The sequence below is a fragment of the Lynx canadensis genome, chromosome C2 (assembly GCF_007474595.2).
Source record: "Lynx canadensis isolate LIC74 chromosome C2, mLynCan4.pri.v2, whole genome shotgun sequence".
Taxonomy (NCBI): Eukaryota; Metazoa; Chordata; class Mammalia; order Carnivora; family Felidae; genus Lynx; species Lynx canadensis.
Window position 1 is genome coordinate 84824042 of NC_044311.2, and position 22989 is coordinate 84847030.

At 36.9% G+C, this 22989-nt stretch overlaps 1 protein-coding gene across 5 annotated transcripts in view; it reads right to left on the minus strand.

Moving 5' to 3' along the window:
* The window catches only part of ATP13A3 (ATPase 13A3), an 89388-nt gene that overhangs the window by 61188 nt on the left and 5211 nt on the right, over positions 1 to 22989 (minus strand). For 4 of the 5 annotated variants that reach the window (XM_030329078.1, XM_030329080.1, XM_030329079.1 and 1 more), the window contains exons 3-4: positions 2288 to 2386; positions 687 to 860 (exon numbers count right to left, since the gene is read on the minus strand). In XM_030329078.1, coding sequence (XP_030184938.1) covers positions 687 to 860; positions 2288 to 2338 — 225 coding nt within the window. In that variant the 5' untranslated portion in view covers positions 2339 to 2386. Of the gene's footprint in view, positions 1 to 686; positions 861 to 2287; positions 2387 to 9743; positions 9804 to 22989 lie in introns of all 5 variants that reach the window. The other variant, XM_030329077.1, reaches the window with a different exon arrangement.

The following is a 22989-nucleotide window of genomic DNA, read 5'->3' on the forward strand; positions in this document are numbered from 1 at the left end:
TTAACCGACCAAGCCACCCAGGCGCCCCATAGTTTTCAATATATTTTTAAATTCCCATTCTTTACGTATTATTTACTCATCTCTAATTAAGAAAGCATCACTTCCTACTAAATATTAAACCAGCTCATGAAGATGTATAAACTCCAACATGAAGTGCTTTCCATTGCTCACCATTTTACGATATATTTCACTAATACAATATCCCCTGAAAGATCTTGAGTGATTTTTTAATGAACTCATCAACATACTGAGACTAGAAATTAAAGCCTCTGATGAAATGTTTCCAATCAAACAAAACAAAAACAAAAACAAACAAACAAAACCCTAGATGCAGCAACATCACATAGTAGAAAGGCAGCTGGCCTAGTGAATAACAGATCTGACATAGCCCTTAAACTGGCCGATGACCCTGACAGATAAGCATCTAATCTTAATCTCTCAGTGCATCAAGAACTACAAAAGAAAGGAGTACAAAAGGAAGGGGTTGGCATAATCATCTTTAAGATTCCTTCACATTCTAATCACTGTGGTAAAACTCATCTCTAACACAAATGCTTTTAGGATTAGTATTCCTGATTATATCCTAGCAGTGATGTTCTCCTCATACATTGTTTTGAAGGAAGTACACACAAAAGCGTTTATTTCACTCCTGAAATGATCAGCTACAAGTGAATACGTTGACTTACAGTAGTCCTCAGCAGCACCACTTCACAGTCTTTAATGGCAGCTCTAATACAGGTCGCCTTCACCCGCCATTCAGGCATCCAGTAGAGGAGGAGGAGGAGAAAGCCACCAGTGCAAACCACTCCTAGGGAAACTATGGCAAGCTTCCAGCGACACAAATTATAGCCATATATCTCCTGCAAGGATACAGTGATCACACAATTAAATATCACATGGTGTATGAGAAAAATGCCAAAGTTCTTTGTTTTCCAAATGTATATTCACTATTTTGTCACATAAAAGGTAGGGTTTTGTTTTTTTTTAATGCCTTATCTCTTTTTGAGAGAGAAAGCTTGATGGGGGGACGGGGGGGGGGTGGGGGGGGGGCTGTGGCGCAGAGAATCCAAAGCAGGCTCTGCACTGACAGCAGCAAGCCTGAAGTGGGGCTCAAACTCATGAACCATGAGATCATGACCTGAGCCAAAGTTGGACGCTCAACTGACTGAGCCACCCAGGCACCCTAAAAGGTAGGGTTTCTTTAAATAAACTTTTAATTTTGTAATAATTTTAGATTTGCAGAAGAGTTACAAAAACATTAAAAGTTCCTGTATACCCTCCATCTAGTTTCCCATTAACTTGATACATTTGTCAAAATCAAGAGATTGACACTGACCCATTACAATTAACTAAAACTAGTCTCTAATTAGAATTTCACTAGTTTTTCCACTGTCTTATTTCTGTTCCAGGATATAAGCCATAACACCACACTGCATTTAGATACAGTAGGTTTTAACTTTATGTTTCTCCCAAATAATTAGCTAATTGTCTCAATACTGCTGTGACTGATCAATCTGACCTCCTGACCCAAATTATTTAAATTGTTCTAGTTTACTCCCCTCACCACCATAATTAACAAGGGCTGCCAAATTTAGCAAATGAAAATGCAGAGGGCCTAGTTAAATTTAAATTTCAATAAAAAATTGATGAATTTTTTTGTTTGCCCTACGCAGTATTTGGGACACGCTCATATGAAAAATTTATTCCTTGGTTGATCTGAAATTCACATTTAATAGTGTCTTATTTTACCTGATAACCTAATCCCATCCCCGGCCCGCCCCCCCCCACCCCTCCCCCTCCCCCCCTGCCACACACAAAGAGTTGAAAAGTGCTTTTTATTATTAAGCTGACTTTAAACCTTTTTTTTTTTTAAAGTAGGCTCCATGCCCAATGTGGGGCTCGAACTCAGGACCCTAAGATCAAGAGTCATATGCTATACTAACTAAGCCAGCCAGGCACCCTAAGAGTGCCTTTTTTATAAATCAAAATTAGAAATCTTATATTTGGGATTACATATAAGTATTAGCTAATGTAGCTTCTTAAATTACTAAATAAAAAAAGCATACTTCTCTAGTATTAACAATCCACAAGTGAAACAGGCATTATACTAAAACCAACAAATAGAGATGTTACATAATCCTAAGTCAAAAGCACATTCAGGATGAGGAAAGCAGGTTGATTTAGCATTGTTTTTTTTTCTTCTAACGTACTTTTCTACTTCCCTGGAATAATAAATTACAGAGATAAACTCTTCACACTTTACAAGTAAATTATAAAAATTAGTTACCATTTCATCTTCTTGACCTTGGTTGATAGTCTTCCTTTCTTCTTTGTCCATATCTACGGTGGTTTGAGAGGTCTTGTGCTTCAGAACAATTGAAGATAACTGAAGGAAAGGAAAACCAAATGTTGGGGATTCTGCTGTATCTTAAGCAGACTATATAACTTCATACTGTAAGATTTTTTGTCATGACACGTGTATCAAAGTTTAGCTGATATTTAAGTACTCACTAAAGTACTAGCTGGTTTTAATGACATTTTCAATAGTGTGCTGGTCCTCGTGATACATATTATCACTAAACCTGGCATATTTCATCAATTAACTTATACTAGCAACAGCCATGGCACAAAACAATTAAGTTCTAGAAGAAATCACTACAGAATCTTTCCATTCCCCAGACTCACAGCACTAATCTAGTTTAACCATCTTCAGCTAAAAGTACTTCACACCAACTCAATTTATTGCTTCAAGTATAGTGAAGACGTAAAGCATTAGCAGTGAAACCAACCCCAACACCTCCCCCAAGATTATTAATCATCCAACAAATATTTATTAAGCACCTATTAAATGAATGGTAATCCCTAGCCAAGAGTCAATTCCTCAGGCAGCTGTACCCCTAATGGAGATCACTCCCTCATTCTGAGTCAAGTCCACTAGGCAATATTCTGATGATTTGACTACTTATGATGCCTGTCTAGGAGAAAATTCATTGAGCTAACAAAATTTTTTCCCTGCATGGAGAAAGGATATTAATTTCAAATATCAGACAGTCAGCCACACATTAAGGAGATTTGCAAAATGTAAAACAATGCCAGTTTTCTTGTGATCTTTGTTTCTGGAAAATAAATATTTTTCAGAAAAATGTTACTTAATATGAAATAAGCTTATTACTGTCATGTTTCATTAAGTTATTATTAAAGATATCAGTTTTAGTTAACATGGTATCAGCAGACATAACTCACATAAACAAAAGCTCTTCAGAGTTATTAATTTTCAAGACTGTAAAAATATCTGAGACCAAATAGCCACTGCTTTAGACTAGGCTGAACCCTGGACAGCACAGTGGGAATATTACCTCTATTCTAGATGTCATTTCTCTACTCATCTATTCAATGTGTAAACACAGGCCTGACACATGACAAGCACTCAAAAAATACTTGAATATGATGTAAGGAAGATTTTGTGCTAAGACAGCAACAGCTATTTGATGTTTACATGATATGGATTAAACAGGAGAATTTTAAACAAATCCCATATGTAAAAATAAGAGTAATGAAATCTCTTGATTTATGTCATCAACAAAATGACCAATAAAAAATACTGATGCCTCCTGCACGAGCACTCAGAGTTTCTGTACTTTCTGCTAGCCCAGAAGATGGGGTCAGGGCTAACTAGATTGGGATTTCTACAGAAATATAACACAGAACTTTCGGTTATAATATACCATTATATACACTATATATAATATATACATAATATACTATATATTGTGTATAAATTATGTTACATATATTAATGTTATATGTAACATATATACATGATAATATGTAATATACACAAAAAAGACTCTGCCATCTTGGAAATGAAGTCTTAGAGGTATCTGGCCCAACATCTCCAAAACAAGCCACATTATCATACAAAGCCCTGTGGGCAATTTAGTAACAATTTCTTCTCAGTCTAGGGTAGTGTTACAGCTTTGAAGCATACTACTGGAGTCATTCCACCATGGTAAGACTGATTCATCAATATGACTTGAGGTGGCAGTTATTCTTGAGGGCCATAACCTACTGCTAATAGACTACTGGGAGAATGAGCAAGCCCAACCTCTTTCCCTGCAGAAAAGATCAACTATTGTTACTGAATGCATAAGGCATAGTCCAATACTGCAGGGAACCCGGGGGGAGCCCAAAGTCTCCCTGAGTTGGGGAGGCATCAAAGGCATCCTCTGAGGGTGAGGCAGGTTTGCAGGGCAGATTATCAGTGAAGAGATCTGTACAGAGAACGAACAATGTAAATCTGTAAGACAGTCCTCCTCAAGTCTTAAGCTGAGTACCGATCAGTGTAGGTGTGAGGAAACTACTGGAGGCCAGGGAAAGCACCATCCAAAACGATTAAGAGTAAAAAATCATCAGGGTTCACACAGGGCTGAGAAGAGTGCCTGTTCCTACCAACCACAGTGGAAAACCTCATTACTCACAAGGAATCAGGAAGAGTATTCAGAGGGGTGTTGCTTCAGCAGTGGGATCAAATTAGCCCTAAACTAAAAGCTACTCTGATCTTACCTAACAAAACTCTTAAGACCTAAAGGAATAAAGTGTTTCCAAATAATTTAACAGCTTCACAAAGTTCAAGGGATTTATAAGAATACAAAATACCTAGTCCCAATAAGTTACAATATTCGACATCCAGGTAAAACTTAACAGGTATGCAAAGAAAAAAATATAAACTATAATAAGAAAAATCAATCAGTAGAAAAAGACCAAGAACTGACACAAATAATAGAACTGGAAGACAAGAACAATAAGATGGCTGCTGTAACTCTAGTTCATTATGTTCAAAAAGCAAAATGAAAGATTGAACACATTAAGTAGAGACATGAAAGATATAAAAAAGAACCAAGCTGACTAGTAGAAAGTAAAGTATCGGAGATGAAAAATTTACTAGATGGGATTAACAGATTAAATGCTGCAAAAGAAAAATCAATGAACCTGAAGACAAAGTAATAGAAATATCCAAAATGAAAAATGGACACAAAATAGAGAGAAAAAAGCACAAAACAACATCAGTAAGTTATGAGACAACTTCAAGCCCTAATACACATGTAAGGTAGGAGAGACCAAAAATATGTAATGATATAAGGGCAAAAATTTTTCCAAATTAGATGAAAAATTATAAGCCTACAGATCCAAAAGTCCAACTAATACTATGCAAATAAACACTGAATAATTACAACAAGGCATGTCACTATCAAACTGCTCAAAAGCAGTGATTAAAAAAAATATATTAAAAGGAGCCAGAGGAAAAAGATCTGTTACATACAAAGAAAAATAGATAAGAATGACACAGATTTCTTACTAAAAATAATACAGGTGAGAACAACTAAATAACATCTTGAAGTACTGAGAAAAAGAAACCATTCAGAGAATTCTATACCCAGCAAAAATATCTTCCAAAATCAAAGGTGAAATAAGACTTTTAGACACAAAACCTGAAAAAAGTTAAAGGAAGTCCTCAGGTAGAAAAGTGGAAATGGAAACGTGGATCTCCACGAAGGAATGAAAAGCATCAGACATGAGTTTAATCACTTGAAAGTAAACTAATAAGTTAGAGATGTATACTCTAAACTCTAAAGTAACCATTAAAATAAAAGAGTCATAGGGTGCCTAGGTGGCTCAGTCAGTTGAGTGACTAACTTCGGCTCAGATCATGATCTCACAGTTCATGGGTTTCAGCCCTGAAATGGGCTCTGTGCTGACAGCTCAGAGCCTGGAACCTGCTTTGGATTCTGTGTCTCCCTCTCTCTCTGCCCTTTCCCTGCTCATGCTCTGTGTCTGTCTCTCAAAAATAAATAAACGTTAAAAAAATGTTTTTAATAACTATGGGGCGTCTGGGTGGCTCAGTCAATTAAGCATCCGACTTAGGCTCAGGTCATGATTTCATGGCTCATGAGTTCAAGCCTCATATCAGGCTCTGCACTGACAACTCAGAGCTTGGAGCCTGCTTCGGATTCTGTGCCTCCCTCGCTCTCTGCCCCTCCCCCACTCATACTCTGTCTCTCTCTCCCTCAAGAATAAATAAACGTAAAAAAAAAAATTTTAATAAATGAGTCACAAGTAAAAAAATCAAGAGGTTATTAAGTGGAACCACAAAAAATACTCAACTGATGTAACAGACAAAGAAAAGGAGGAAAATGGAAACAAGAGGAAAGACAAATAGAAAACAAACAGCAAGATGGTTGATTTAAACCTAACTATACTGGGGCGGCTGGGTGGCTCAGTCAGTTAAGTATCCAACTCTTGATTTTGGCTTAAGTCATGATCTCACACAGTTGTGAGATGGAGCCCTACATGGGGCTCTATGCTGGGTGTAGAGCCTACTTGAGATTCTCTCTCTCCCTCTGCCCCTCCCCTGCTTGTGTGTACGTACTCTCTCTCTAAAAGTTAAAAAAAGGGGGGGGCGTGCCTGGGTGGCTGAGTCAGGTAAGCATCCGACTTCAGCTTAGGTCACGGGTTTGAACCCCACACTGAGCTCTGTGCTGACAGCTCAGAGCCTGGAGCCTGCCTGGGATTCTGTTTCTCCTTCTCTCTCTGTTCATCTCTCTCTCTCTCTCAAAAATAAAGGTTAAAAAAATTTTAATAAATAAATTTTAAAAATTGGGGTGCCTGGGTGGCTCAGTTGGTTGAGCACCTGACTCCTGACTTTGGCTCAGGTCATGATCCCAGGGTTACGGGACTGAGCCTCCCATCAGGCTCCACGATGAGCATGGAGCCTGCCTAAGATTCTCTCTCCCTCCCTCTGTCCCTCTCCCAACTCACACATGTTCTCTCTCTAAAATAAAAAAATTAAAAAATTTAAACAATGGCAGGGTACCTGGATGGCTTAGTTGGTTAAGTGTCCAACTCTTGATTTTGGCTCAGGTTATGATCTCACAGTTGATGAGACTGAGCCCCAAGTCGGGCTCTGCGCTAACAGCACGGAGCCTGCTTGAGATTCTCTGTTCCTCTCTTTCTGCCTCTCCCCCATTCATTCTCTCCCCCTCTCTCTCACTCAAAATAAACATTTAAAAAATGATAAACCTAACAATATCAATAGTCACATTAAATATAAATGGTCTAAACAACAATTAAAAGATGGAGATTACGGTTTTATGTTTTAAAAGCAAGGCCATAAGCAAGTATATGTTGCCTAAAAGAAATGCAACCTAAATATAAAGGTATAGTAGACTAAAAGTTAAACTATACCCTGCAAGCACTATTCAAATTAAAGCTGGAATAACTGTATTAATATCAAAGTAGATCTCAAAGCAAGGAATATTACCAAGGATAAAGTCATTTTGTAATGACAAAGGGGTCAACTGATTAACATAAAACAGTAATCCTAAATATGTATACATTTAACAGATCCTCAAAATACACAAAGGACTTAGAAGATCCGAATAACACTATCAATCAAATTGGTCCCAACTGATATTTACAGAACACTCTACTCCACTGCAAAGTATACATTCTTTGAACATGTGCACAGAACATTTACCAAGAAAGACCATATTCCAAGACATAAATTCAAGTCATACAAAATAAATTCTTTATTTTTTTTTTTAATTTTTTTTTTTCAACGTTTATTTATTTTTGGGACAGAGAGAGACAGAGCATGAACGGGGGAGGGGCAGAGAGAGAGGGAGACACAGAATCGGAAACAGGCTCCAGGCTCTGAGCCATCAGCCCAGAGCCCGACGCGGGGCTCGAACTCACGGACCGCAAGATCGTGACCTGGCTGAAGTCGGACGCTTAACCGACTGCGCCACCCAGGCGCCCCCAAAATAAATTCTTTAAAAAAATTATACTAAATTAGAAACCAAAAGAGAAAGATAAGTAGAGAAAAAAAATCCATGAGGCAGAAATCAATAGGGAAAATATGAAATATCCTGAAAATGAAGATATATCAAAATTTGTGGGATGCAGCTAAAAGAGTATTTAGAAATTATTTATAGCACTAAATTTCAAATTCTGAAAAGAAAGCCCTAAAATCATGACCTCAGTGTCTACCTTTAGAAAGCAGACAAAGTACAGGGCGCCTGTGTGGCTCAGTTGGTTGGTTAAGCATCTGACTCAGGTCATGATCTCACAGTTTATGAGTTTGAGCCCCGTGTCAAGCTCTGTGCTGAGAGCTCTCTCTCTCTCTCTCTCTCCCCCCCCCCCCCGTCTCTCGAATATAAATAAACATTAAAAAAGAAGAAGAAGAAGAAAGTAGAAAAAGAACAGCAAATTACACCCACAGTAAGCACTGAAGGGAAATTAATAAAACTGATAGTAGAAATCAATGAAATTGATCATTTTTCTACTTGGACTCAAAGGGGGAAGGAGGAAGACACAAATTACCAATTTTAAGAATAAGGAGCCATCACTATAGATTCTGCAAATATCAGAAAGATAGTCAAGGAACTTAATGAACAACTTTACACCAATATATCAACTTTTCTGCAGGTTTGAACTTACTTCCAAATTTAAAAAAAGTAAAAATTAAAAAACCTATACTTATTCATCAGGGGATCGTATGAGTTAGTAATTGCTACAGCTGAGTTAAAAGCTGCATAACAAGTACATGAGAGTTCATTATTCTAATCTTCCTACTTTTTTAGTGTGTAGAAAAGGTAATAGAAAGTGTTTTTAAATAAATAAAATAAAAGGCACTCATCTGAAGCTTTTAGAAAGAAAAAAAATTTCAGAAGATATTCATTCCTGGAACCAAAGGCCATAAACCTTGAGAACTCTATTTCTATAAATCTCAAATCCACTGACCCGACCAATCAAGTACCAGGCATTATCCATAGTCTCTTACTGCTAAGTTTTGACTCTCACTCTTCTTCATTTTTGTCTTTTATCCATTGCCTAGAAATACAGATGTACTTCCCCACTTTTTGAAATCCTAATTTTTCAATGTAGAATGTATTAGCAGATGAATAAGCATGCTTTTATAATTTTAGAAAAAGAATTATCATTAATATTCAATGTTTTCATTAACTTCATGTACTAACAACTACTTAAAATCTTTTCCCCAAATGGATCTTGACAGACTTCACCTCAGTCTAACTCAGCTACATCATCTCATCTTCATATGTTGCCTGTAACAATCTAGTTTTCATAATCATCTAAAAATACAATTCTTAACCATTGTATCTCATTATTCTTTTTTATAACTGTTATTGTTCTAAAATTTAGCTTACTTTTTAAGGCAAAATTCTTAAGTCTTACCAATTTTACTGCAGTTGATATTAAAAATAATTTAATTTAAATAAAAAGTTAACCATCAATTATTATTCTCTTTAAACATACTATACCCACATAGGAAATTATCAAGACTCCACCAAGACTTTCATATAAACTTTTAATAAAATCCAGTGAGAAAATTGCAGCAGCTTACATTTAAAACATATACATATTATAAATGTATATTTCCATTTTAAAAACAGGTACATAATACAAAGCCTCTAACATTTCTTTGACTCCATGAAAATAAAAATCTATAAATATACTTTAAATTATATTGCTTACAAGGATGAAAATATATATTAAATACTATTCTACCATATATCTAATTAGAACATTTGAAGCATTAATACCAAACTTCTAAAATCCATTTAACTTACAGAATATAACTTTGGTAGTTTGCAAGAGTGCATACATGGTTTTTAATCAGGTCAATTTTTAGATTACAGAAAGCAAATTAAAGAAATTTTTCTTACCAAAAGCACTATATCATTATTCTTCCCAATTGCTGTATCAGCAGCACTTTCAAAATCTGGCTATTAATAATGAAAATAAAATTAAGCATAAAAATCCATTCAGGTGAGAATTTTCTGCCAAATATTGTTTTGATTCTTTCTGAACTGTTTTCAAGATGACTAAGATATTAAAATTTAGGGTTTTTATATTCAGGGACTTTAAATGGACTTTCAGAAGATACACCCTTCTGCCATCTAACTGCCACTGGTAGAGCTCCTCTTGAATGAAGTCATATCTAGCTAGCACACTGAATTCCCAATTCCACAGTGCATGCCTCAGCCTTGATGTTATCTAAATAGCAAGGAGCTTATAGGCTATTGTGCTTAACCAAACCCTTCCTTGCATTTACAATGAACTTGATTTTTTGTAAGTAAAAAGAGCAGCACAGGACAAAGTGAAGCTATCAGGAATAAATCTCACTAAATCAAATGCTAGTTCTTGTAAGTTTACTGATTTTTTTCACATTATATAATTACTAAGAACCATTTGAAGTATAATACTCTAGGATAAGAGTCATATCTCATTTCCTAAAACAAGAGGGGTTGGCCTTAACTGGCATAGAAATCCCCGAACCTCTTAAGCCATCTTTGCTTCAAACCTGAATTTATTAGTTGGAACAAAAGTTTTATAATAGTATGTGTGGAGGGTTTGAAGGATATTCCATAGATGTGCCCAGAATTATAAAGTATATCATCTCACAAAGTGATTTAGAGAGTGACCTGTAACGAGTAAAACTTCAAGTGAAGCAATTTTGAAGAACACATTTTTAAATTTCTACTTCAGTATTTGCCAAGTTCAGAGAGATGGAAGTAAAAAAACTAAAGTTAAAAATGTATTATTACTCAAAATTCACAAAACTGAATTACTCTAAAAGAAATGCTTACATAACATTTTTTTTAAGTTTGTAACATACACTCTGCAGTTTTAAAAATTAAAACGTGCACTAAGACTAAGACTCAAAAGGGTCACCCTGCATTGTTGAAAGAATGAATCATCCTATTGGCTTTGTACTTCTAGGTATTTTTTTTTTCTGAGACTTAAACGTACCTACCCATGTTAAATAAAAATTTGATAAACCCATCTTGAAGGCCCACTCAGCAAAAGGTGTTTTAAAGATCCTGAAGTAAAAACAGTTCAGTCAGCACTCTGAATATTATTTCACTGTCAAATCCGTAGCATCCACGGCAACTAAGATAACCTTCTGAAACTCAAAAGCAGCTCTCCCTTTACATTTGAAATAAAAAGAGACTTAATACATGTAAGCCCTTACTTTACTCCATTTTAATAGCTACACAAATGTTTGTGTAAAAAGAATTTTTTTTTAAACTCAATCTCCGAACTACAGGAACCAAATTGTCACAACTCTCTATGAGGGCAAAACCTAACACTTCAAGTCAGCTCTCAACAATAAGAATGACATAATATAATTTAATGAATAAGTGGAAATTTTACAAGGATACCAGCTACATTTTAACAAAGCTCTGCTGAACACCCGTTTTATCACTTCCCATCTTGAACTTTCTCTTATAATACATGCTTTTGTTTCTGTGTTTAGGCTCAAGAAAGACCATTGTGTCCAGAACACACCAAACCAAGACTGTATTTACATTTGTCAAGTGCAGTCTTTGTATAATTATATTTTTTGTACGTTACAAAACAATGTGATAGCTAAAACAAAATAAGTTATAATTACGAAAAATAAGGTAATTATCTGCCTTCGGGTTAATATTAGGAACATGAAGAGTTACAGCTTAGCCCACACTACAGCATACCTATGTATGTTTTTATCACTTTTATTAAATACATTAAATCAATCCTTTTATTCGTAGAAATTCCATGTGGTAAGAGTCATCATTAGATAAAATAGTGGCTTTGAGTATTGGTCAACTGCAAAACACTTATTTAGTAAAAATGGGGAAAAGTAGCTTTGGACTGACAATTGATATTTATGCTTTAACTTTTGCTTTGTAAAAAATGGCAATGTGTAAAAATTCTTTTACATACAAAATAAAGAGCTTACATTTTTTAAATGTCTACTTATGTCAGAGGTTTTTTTTTTTTTTTTCATTTATTCAAGCTGCTTTGATCTTAAAACTTTCAAACCTCCCTTTAAATCTTCACATATGTGACTTTGCAAAGCTTCACATTCGAGGACTGAGATTTACAAAAGTGTTATAATTGCTAGACTGATTTCAAAATCTTACCATCTATTATGAAAAATGCTGCAGCAGGCAATAGTAAATAATAGACAGGATCACTGCAATAAGACCAGTCCTACAGAGTGAATATTTAAAATAGGCAGAATCAGTAGGCCTAGAAAGAAAACTGGCATCTACCCCTAACCAAATAGATCGATAAATTGGACACAGTGGCCATCAGTGGTGATACTGTATTGCAGGGTGAGCGAGTGGGAGAGACTTTAGCGCTTTTTTAATGCTTTTACCATCTAAATAGTTAAAGAAAGGAAAGAAGGAAGGCTGAGCATATGTACAAAGTTCTAATTCTCCAATGCATGGCCACCCTTGGGTGTGAAACTTGTAGAAACCTGCAAAGCACTTCACGGTGCTCTACCAAACCATTCTCCAGATTTTCTGGATCTCTCTTCATCAGGTTTTTTTACCCCAGGCAAGAAAAGTAGTCATTTTGAAGGCCCCCTTAACAAGTACATTTCTAGGAAGCTAGAGTTGCTTGTATTTATTTTGATGTCCCCTCCACAATTTGGCTCCACTGAGTAGTAGCCAGTGACACAACATAAACAGCAGCAAATCCTAAATTATTTAATCAAATTAGTCCATCTACAAGCATTAAGTAACCATATATGCCATGTTCATTATTATACTAGGAATTGTAGGAGATATACAACTTTACCCCCTCCCCCCAAAAAAGACAATTAATTCAACATGAACTATTTTGCAAGTTCCTTCACCTGTCTTGGTTTCAACTTCTTCTCCACTGAAATGAAGCAGTTGTAATAATCCGAACGATACATTCCAACCATGAAAGCTTTGACCTACACAAGTATTGCCTCCATACGCATCTTGCTGTTGCACTCTTTCACCACTAGGTGATGTTCCGACATTGATAAGGAAAGAGGCTGACAGTTTTCACTAGCCTTAATAGAGAAGCTGCTGGTCAAAAGTGATTATGAAAAGTTGTAAGATTTTTTTTTAGTGCCACTGGAAATACTAATCTGGGAAAGCAGAGTTTTCTATAGATATATAACTTCTGTCTCATGTGTCTCAATGAAAAAATAAGACATAAAACAAATGATAATGGTGGTGAAGGGAAAAGAAGGCAGGTGTATTATTACTGCCTTTACAAAGATGACTCCCGAATTCACAATTGTCTGAAACCAGAATTTAGGGATCTTACAATGTTATGGAGTAAGGGAAGGGACTACAGTAACAATTAAAAAGTACACGAACCTATTAGAGAACAAGGTGAGGTAAAGCATACAATTATGTGGTAAAACACTACTTGCCCATTAAACTGGCTAAATAAATAAAAACAAGGAGCACCCTATGGACTGCTGTTAAGAGTGAATCTGTACTACTGTTTTGGAAAACCAAGAGTACATCAGAATTTAATATTCCCACACTTTGATCCACCAATCTCAATTAGAAATCCATGTCACATGTACAAGTACATATACATACATGTTACCATTAACAGTTTCTTCAAACTCAGGAAATAGAGTATATGAGTTTTGTGCTTTAGGGGTACTTACAAGCAGAAAAACCTAACTGAAACAAGTATTCTAAAACAAGCACTAAAGAACTTGTTTGGTATTTAACACAATAGAAATTGACAAATCTAGAGTTCTTTTTTTTTTTTTTTTAATTTTTTTTTTTCAACGTTTATTTATTTTTGGGACAGAGAGAGACAGAGTATGAACGGGGGAGGGGCAGAGAGAGAGGGAGACACAGAACTGGAAACAGGCTCCAGGCTCCGAGCCATCAGCCCAGAGCCTGACGCGGGGCTCGAACTCACGGACCGCGAGATCGTGACCTGGCTGAAGTCGGACGCTTAACCGACTGCGCCACCCAGGCGCCCCAACAAATCTAGAGTTCTAATTACAGTTTGTACACACTAAGTGAGCCTAACTGCCCAAACTAAAAGTTACATTTTTAAATTCAGAGGTACATTTTTAAATTCAAAGGTCTTTAGTTAAGTAATATATGAATGTTTCTTCCATTTTAATGCAAATTAGTGATTATTTCTTCTAAAATGTAATGCTATTGATCCAAATCCCTAAAAACTTGCATGACATTTCAATCAGCAATTTGAACTTAAAATTTAAACATTCATTCTTTAAAATCTAAACACTCAGGGGCACCTGGCTGACTCAGTCAGTAGAGCATGTGGTTCTCGATCTTGGGGTCATAAGTTCAAGTCCCACACTGGGTGTAGAGCTTACCTTAAAAAATAGTAATAATAAAATAAAATTTAAACATTCCTTAATTCTAAGACTCATATTATCTACATTTTTGCACAGAAGCCAACATGTAGCTTAGATAAAACCTTATAGTTGCTATTGGCAGGTAACCATCATTACGCAGTGGTCACTGCATGTACTACTTGAAGTGGGTCTCAACTTTCCATAGTACTATGTCATTTCAGCTGAGCAAAAGTACATTGTTGGTAGCACAGCACTGAGTTTAAACTGTTGACGAAACCTATTCAAAACGATTACATTGTACCTGCACAATGAAACAAAAAGTAGCAGTGTGCACAGACAGGTACCTAAACAGAGCAGAGTGGAGAGGAAGAACTCGGAGGAAAAGAGGCAAGGGTGGGTAGGGAATAGTCAAAAAGTGAAAAACAGAGAGAAGAAAAAGTTCCAGGAAATTATATTCTAAGTCTGTAAGGAGTATGTTAAGGAGTTACACAGACCCCAGAGATGTTCATTTTTCTTATTAACAGCAAACTCCAAAATAATTTTTCTTTATTAACTCAGCGTTGTTCACTTCAAGATTATTGTATTACGTTGGCAAGAAAGCAAAATTAGTTTTACTCATCATCTGTGCAACACTACAGTTCACATTTCATTTTTCCAGACGTTATGAAGACCTGACCACAAAAGAAGCACAAAATCACTAGGAAACTATTCTGTACAAAAAGTACAATCCTGCTAATTTGCAACTATAATTGGTAAGTACTTGGATCATCTTTTTAAAATAATGTGAATTTGTCTTCTTCCACTTCACTCCTTTTCCCCAACTTGAAACCTACCCATGTTGACTCAGCATTGAAAGGAAGCGCAAAGCCCTTAACATCTGCACTCAACAAGTATTCCAAAAACACTTTAAATTGCTGTTAAAGAGAATAATGGTCTTACTCATGGTACAACCATCATAGAAATCTGAAATTTCTCATTTCCTATGGTCATTTTGTAATCCACTATTCAGGATAAAAAAAAAAAAAAAGACCAATGCATTTGGGCACTATGCCAACCATAACAGTAGTAACTGACATCTGTACAGGGATTTTTAGTTTACAAAACACTTTTACAGGCCTTATCTACTTTACTGACCAGTTTTGTCAATATCGTCCTTTAAAAACAGGAAAAAAATAAACTTCACTTAACCAAAATCAGCATTTTTTATTTTCTCACAAAGTCAAGCATGGGGTGACTTCTGTCAAAGAACCTTACCAACAAATTAAGGAATTAACATGCAGACAGTATCATCTTTCAAGGGTCTGTTTTCCAAAAATTCATTTCAAAGCCCAATGTACCTGAAATATACTCTTTCATAAGGAAAATACTGACCAGGTTCCCAAGATGGCCCACACCTTTTACTTCCCACAATTCTAAATTATACTTCATATTACACTAGCCTGGGTCATGGGGCAGGTAGCCAGGTTACCAAGTTTCTACTTCCTCTGCTCACTTCTTAATTATTAATATTCCCCAAGGCCCCACTTCCTCTACCCACTTCTTAATTAATATTCTCCGGCCTTCTCTCTTTATAATAACCCAAGGACCAAGGGTGGCAACACTGACCCATCTATGGTGAAAACTACCAAGAGCTGCCAATCAGTATTTTCAGCACTAATCTCTCTCAAGCTCCAGATCCACAGATTTAAACATCAACCATATATGTTTACATACAGCTAAAATTCAATAACTTTATTGTATCTTTCTACTCCTTAAATGAATATGATTTGCAGGGCGCCTGGGTGGCTCAGTCGGTTAAGCGTCCGACTTCGGCTCAGGTCACGATCTCGCAGTCCGTGAGTTCGAGCCCCGCATCGGGCTCTGGGCTGATGGCTCAGAGCCTGGAGCCTGCTTCCGATTCTGTGTCTCCCTCTCTCTCTGCCCCTCCCCCCGTTCATGCTCTGTCTCTCTCTGTCTCAAAAATAAATAAACGTTAAAAAAAAATTTAAAGAAAAAAATGAATATGATTTGCATAAAGCTCCATGCCAGGATTTTGGAAGTCATCCTAGACTCCTTCCTATTCCATACCTGTATCCAACTAGGCACTAAGTCTTGCCATTTCTACCTTTCTCACATCCACCTCACCATGCCCTATCTCCATGGACATTGCCTCAACTCAGGTCCTGATGCCCTCTCTGGTCTTCCTCATTCTTAACAGTATACAAACCAGACGTGATTATTTCTTTCTGCTTAAAATTTCAGTAGCTTCCTATGGTCTGCAGAAGCATTTCCCAAACTGGTTAGAGTCCCTCCAAAATAAAATATTTAAAGAGGCATCCCCTGGGAATGCAAACTGGTGCAGCCACTCTGGAAAACAGTATGAAGGTTCCTCAAAACAATAAAAATAGAACTACCCTACAACACAGCAATTGCACTACTAGATATTTATTTATCCAAGGGATACAAGTATGCTGTTTTGAAGGGACACATGCACCCCAAGGTTTATAGCAGCACTATCAACAATAGCCAAAGTATGGAAAGAGCCTAAATGTCCATTGATGGATGAGTGGATAAACAAGATGTGGTGTGTGTATGTGTGTGTGTACACAACACACACACACACACACACACACTGGAGTATTACTCGGCAATCAAAAAGAATGAAATGTTGCCATTTGCAACTACGTGGATGGAACTAGAAGGTATTATGCTAAGTGAAATTAGAGAAAGACAAATATCATATGACTTTACTCATATGAGGACTTTAAGATACAAAACAGATGAACAGAAGAGAAGGGAAGCAAAAATAATATAAAAACAGGGAGGGGGACAAAACATAAGAGACTCTTAAATATAAAGAACGAATAGAGAGGGTTGCTGGAGGGGTTGTGGGAGGGGGGATGGGATAAATGGGTAAGGGGCTTAAGGAATCTACTCCTGAAATCACTATTGCACCATGTGCTAACTTGAATGTAAATTATAAAAAATAAATAAATTATAGAAGAAAAAAAAAAAAGAGGTATCCCCTGTGGTATCTGGGTGGTTTAGCTGGTTTTGCGTTTGACTCTTGATATCATCTCAGGTCTTCATCTCAGGGTCATGAGTTCAAGTCCCACACCGGGCTCTGCCCTGAGCATGGAGCCTACTTTAAAAAAAAAAAAAAAAAAAAAAAGGTATCCTCTGCTTGTATCATTTGAAGAAATGTACTGGATTAAGAAAGTTGAGTAGTCCTCTCACTAGCAAAAAATTGAAAAGTCTCACAATGCACAATACTATGTGTTTCCCCACCATGGGGAAGTAGAGGAGAGAGCCAATTGGGCTCCAAGGACAAGGTCACAACTAAATGGAAAACATGTTAATATCCTTCAGAATCTGGCCCTGCCTAGCCATCAACACCACCTGCCTTTCTTTCACCAAAGGTTATCATTCACCTCTTACAAACCTTACTTTCCATCTATACACATTTTAATCCCTCAAAGGGCCCATTTCCTGCCTCCATTCCTTTACATACATTGTTCCTTCTGCCAAGAATGCCCTTTCCTAACAGTTTGGCTAAAGAACTCCTACAAGTTTTTCCAGACCCTGGTCAAGTATGTTCTCCACAATACTTTGAGTGTCCCTTTACCTTCCAGCAGAGGACATCTCCCATCTTTGTCCCTCTGTATGTGTCAGAACATTTGTCCCACAACATTGGACTTACAGACTAAAAACTTAAAGGTTGAGAATGAGGCCAGCACTAAGCAATATAGGTGAATGAATGGGACAGGGCAAGACAAGGGGTGTGAAGAAAGGGTAAAATTTCACAACCAAGTAAATTTTGTCTTTGGCATGCTCCTATACTCATCCCAATGTCCTTTTCCAACTCTCCCAATAACCTCTCCCAGGCCCCTTACCGACTTCATGTAACCCTATACACCTTCCACCCACAGCACCGTGTTCTTCAGTATCAACAACCTCATCTTCATCAACAGTCATTCTGTTCAGAAGTTAATACGTAAATTAGTTATAGCTTCTCAAAGCTGAAAATCTAAGATAAATCTCTAACAAAACTTAAAAAAAAAAAAAGTAGAAGAGAGAGGGAATGGGCATTGTAGTTCTAGCATTCAGAAGCTGGCCCACGCAAAAGTCTAAGAGTATTCCTGACTGGGCTTCCCACAAGTGTTCTCATTTCGTCACCACATCCACTCCCACACAGTAGCAGCCATGGGTGCTACCGGCAGAAAGAGAGTGCTACTGCAATCCTATGGGTCACCCATTCTTCGATTGAAAAGCTTTGTTTGTGGAATATTACTCAGCAATCAAAAAGAATGAAATCTTGCCAGCTGCAACAGCATGGATGGAACTAGAGTATATTATGCTTAGCGAAATAAGTCAGCCAGAGAAAGAGAAATATAATTTCACTTACATGTGGAATTTAAGATATAAAACAGATGAACATAAGGGAAGAGAAACAAAAATAATATAAAAACAGAGAGGGGCGTCTGGGTGGCGCAGTCAGTTAAGCGTCCGACTTCAGCCAGGTCACGATCTCGCGGTCCGTGAGTTCGAGCCCCGCATCAGGCTCTGGGCTGATGGCTCGGAGCCTGGAGCCTGTTTCCGATTCTGTGTCTCCCTCTCTCTCTGCCCCTCCCCCGTTCATGCTCTGTCTCTCTCTGTCCCAAAAATAAATAAAAAACGTTGAAAAAAAAATTAAAAAAAAAATAAAAACAGAGAGAGACAGAAACCATAAGAGACTCTTAAATACAGAGAACAAACTGAGGGCTGCTGTAGGGGTGCTGGGGGGCGGGATGGGCTAAATGAGCAAGGGACCTTAAGGAGGGCACTTGTTGGGAGGAGCAATGGGTGCTACATGTAAGTGATGAATCATTAAATTCTACTTCTAAAATCATTATTACACTCTATGTTAACTAACTTGGATTTAACTTAAAAATAATAATAAATTTTAAAAAAAGAAAAGCTTTGCTTGTCTTAGAGACCACTTATGGTCAATTTTTCATTATTCTAGACAGAAAGGCTCACCAACATGTTCTCCAATGAACTTAAAACAGTGTCTTTATCCTAGCCAGTAGTATCTTGAAATCTACCCTAGACCATTGCTTGATTTAGGAAAAGGCACATTAATTGAAAAAAATCAACGTTGCCCAAGTATCCTAACATTTCAGGATAAATCTCTAAATATTAAAGTAACATTCCAGCACAAATCATTATGGCTTATCACCACTTCTGATTTCATAAAAAGTCATGTTTTAGGATGTCACTGCCCACATGTGCCAAGTACTGTGCTAAATGCTGGAGATTACAAAGATTAAACTCCTAACCTTAAGGAGCCAAGTCTAGTAAACTAGATGATAAGCAAACACATATCAAACAAAATGGTTATGTGCTGCTATAAAGTAGGTATCGTGGGAGCACAATAGGGAGAGGAGGGCAAAGGACAGAAAAGACTTCAGAGAAGAACTATCCCTTGATATAAGACCTAAAAGGTGTGAAGTTCCTCAAGCAAACAGGCAGTAAAAAGAGGGAAAATAACAGAGGGATGGAATCCAAGCAGAGAAATCACCACATGCAGAAGTACTGAGGTGAGAGGAGGCAGCTCGGGATGGGTTCAACAGGTGATCGCCTGCCATGAGGAGCACTAGGTAGGAGGCGTATGGAAGTGCTGAGTCACTACACTGTACACCCAAAACTAACATAACACTGTATGTTACATAACTGGAATTAAAATAAAAACTTAAAAAAAAAAAAGTACTAAGGTGAGAAATCCTAGAAAATGTCAGGAATACAAGTTACCTAAACTGGGGCACAGGGTGGTCTCTATGATGAAGGGCCTTGTCTGATATGATACAGATATGGATTAACTTGCAGGTGATGGAAATTCTGAACTTTTTTCAACTGAAAGAGACCAAAGGCCATGACACAGGGCCCCGTTCCCAATACAATGTGAATGGTGTCTTCTGGGCTTGTTCAGCACAGCAGCACTGTGTTCACTTGCTAGACTGTTCACCTCTAAGATGGCAGAACTCATTCATCAACATATATCCAGCATCTAGCCCTGTGCTTGGCACACACAGGACTAAAACACACTGAATAATCAGATGTGCCAACACAATCCTAAGAGCATAACCAAAAGGCCCTAACCAAGCTTCCTTCCTTCCTTCCTGCCTATAAAAATCACAACACGTAGGTGCTACAATAATTGGTAATTGCCACAATACTTTTAAGGCAACATGAGGAAGGGTCATTCACTATGGGCTGCATCAGAGATAAGAAAGGATTCAAGAGAAAAACACATTAAGATGCTTTTGAACCTAACTAAGCAGTTTATCCTGTTCTTCTCACCAAAAACTGAACAGAAAACAAGCATGGGTTAGCTCAAAATTATCCATCAATGAACTCTAAGGCAGTAGTAATCACTATAAAAAGCATATTTTCCTATCAAAAGGATCCCTGAAGTAAAAATCGACTTTAACTGAGAACTTGTTAGGTTAGTCTAGTCATTCAAATAATTAAGTGCTCCAGACAAAATTAGGCTACTTGCCTGTAGTACTTTACATTTTATTTAGTAAACTGAAACACATTATTATAATTGGCATGTAAATAAGGATTCTATCTTTTATGCATGGAAAAACAGTAAGGCAAAAAAAAAAATTTTTTTTAAGAGAAACTTTAGGAAATCATGGACAAAATAAATTATAAATGAGCTTAGAAAACTGATGGCTTAAGAAGTTACAGCATAATTAGGGCACCTTGATGGCTCACCTCAACTTGATGGCACCTCTTTGGCTCAGGTTACATATGATCTCACAGTTTGGTTCATGAGTTCGAGACCCTCATCAGGCTCTCTGCAGTCAGCACAGAGCCTGCTTCAGATCCAGTCTCCCTCTTTCTCTGCCCCTCCCCTGCTTCTGCCCTCTCTCAAAATACGTAAACATTAAAAAGAAAAAAAAAAAGTTTAGGCATAATCTAGAGATGAATGAAAAATCTTTGGTCTTTGAAGAACCAGCGACCCACATTTAAAGAAATCAATCCAAAGGCCACAGAAAGAAAATTTCAAACCTTCCTTTTAAAGATGTAGACACATTTCACTAATGAGTATTTCTAAATGAAAATAAATCACATAAAATTCCACTAAATAAGCCTAATTAAACATATTTTTAAATTTTATAACATGGCCAGGGACAGACAATGGGTAACAGTAACACAGAGGATAGGGGGAAATGACTGCAAACACACCCAAAGAGAGAAAGGGAAAGATAAAAATATACATAAAATGTACATCAGCGATACATGAGATTAACAGCTTGAGCTTTTTAGGATGTTGTTCCCAAAGATGCAAAATCATGGTATTTTACTATGAAAATCGTGAATACAAAACTATGTCATTATTGCCTGCTGCTCCAGTTAAAATAATAAAGACAGCAATCCTCAATCCCCCCTCTACGTTCCCTTCTCTTCACTTTTCTCCCTCCCTCCCTCTCTCTCTCTCACACACACACACACACATTTGTTTCGAATATGCTAAATGTTATTAAACCATAACTACATTAAACAAATAATAGTGTGTTACCATTTACTGAGGCTCTTATCCTCACAATTCTCTCCAGTAGCTTTTATTACCTCCACTTGTCAAATGAAGAAACTAAAAAAGGTTAAGTGACTTGAACCCAACCACAGAGCTAATCAGTGATGAGGCTGGAATTTAAAGTCACTTGTACGTGGCTCTGGTGCCCACATTTTAACCCCTATATGTATAACACCCTCTCCCAAGGCATCTTTAGCCATCAGACCAGTATTTTCTTACTGTGCTATCCCAAGAGAAATGTTTAGGTTCAGATACTTTAAATTTCAAGGAAAACATTAACAACTTACATAGTTTGTTTGTTTGTTTATTTTTAAGTTAACTCTGCATCCAACATGGGGCTCAAACTCATAATCCCAAGATCAAGAGTTCCACGCTCTACCAACTGGAGCCAGCCAGGTGCATCTACAGTTCTTTTAAAATAATGCAGATTTTACTAGTAGTTAAGGAAGACATTATCTAACATTGAATATAGCTGAACATCAACCCAGAGTTATACAAAGTACAAATGGTCCCCTAATATTTCCAACGTTATTATTGAGCCTTTTAATTATTCTAGGTTCTTTGTGTGCTATAAAACACCCAATATAACCGTGGAGAGAGAACAGATTTTCAAAAATATCTAATTTCTTTCTCCATTATTCACATTGTGGACTCACATCATATATGCCTTTAATTACACTCATTCAACTATCTGTGCTATAGGAAAAAAAGAAAAACAAGAGAAAAAATAACTTTAAATAATGGTGGCAGGATGCCTGCCTTTACATCCTTGTCCCAGAGTGACCATGCAATGGAGACTATAAATTTGCTGTTTCTCAGCCAATCTAAAGTCCCATTCACCTGTCAAAGGTATCTCACATAGCCAATTATGATCCAGCTCACACAAAAAAAATAACCTAAAAGCTAGAGAAATAACTGGCTGTTGGAAGTGAAAAACGGTATGTCAGTCAACAATCAGTTTTCAAACTGATGCCTTCCTAAAGGATTTTTTCAAGGGTAATTTTGACTATACTGGATTTTTACCTTAAATGAGAATTTAGGCCCAAAGCCCCCACATAAAAGGTGATTTCATTTTACTCAGCTCTTTAGATCAGAAAAAATTGGGAACCAAAACACTGGTCTTTGTGTATCAAAGTAAGTTAATAACTAATGCATTATTCATCCTTTTTCACAAATGGGAAAAAGCAGAGCAACAAGGATGCTATTAGAAGAAGGCACACTAGACATGTAGTAACTACTCCATGAC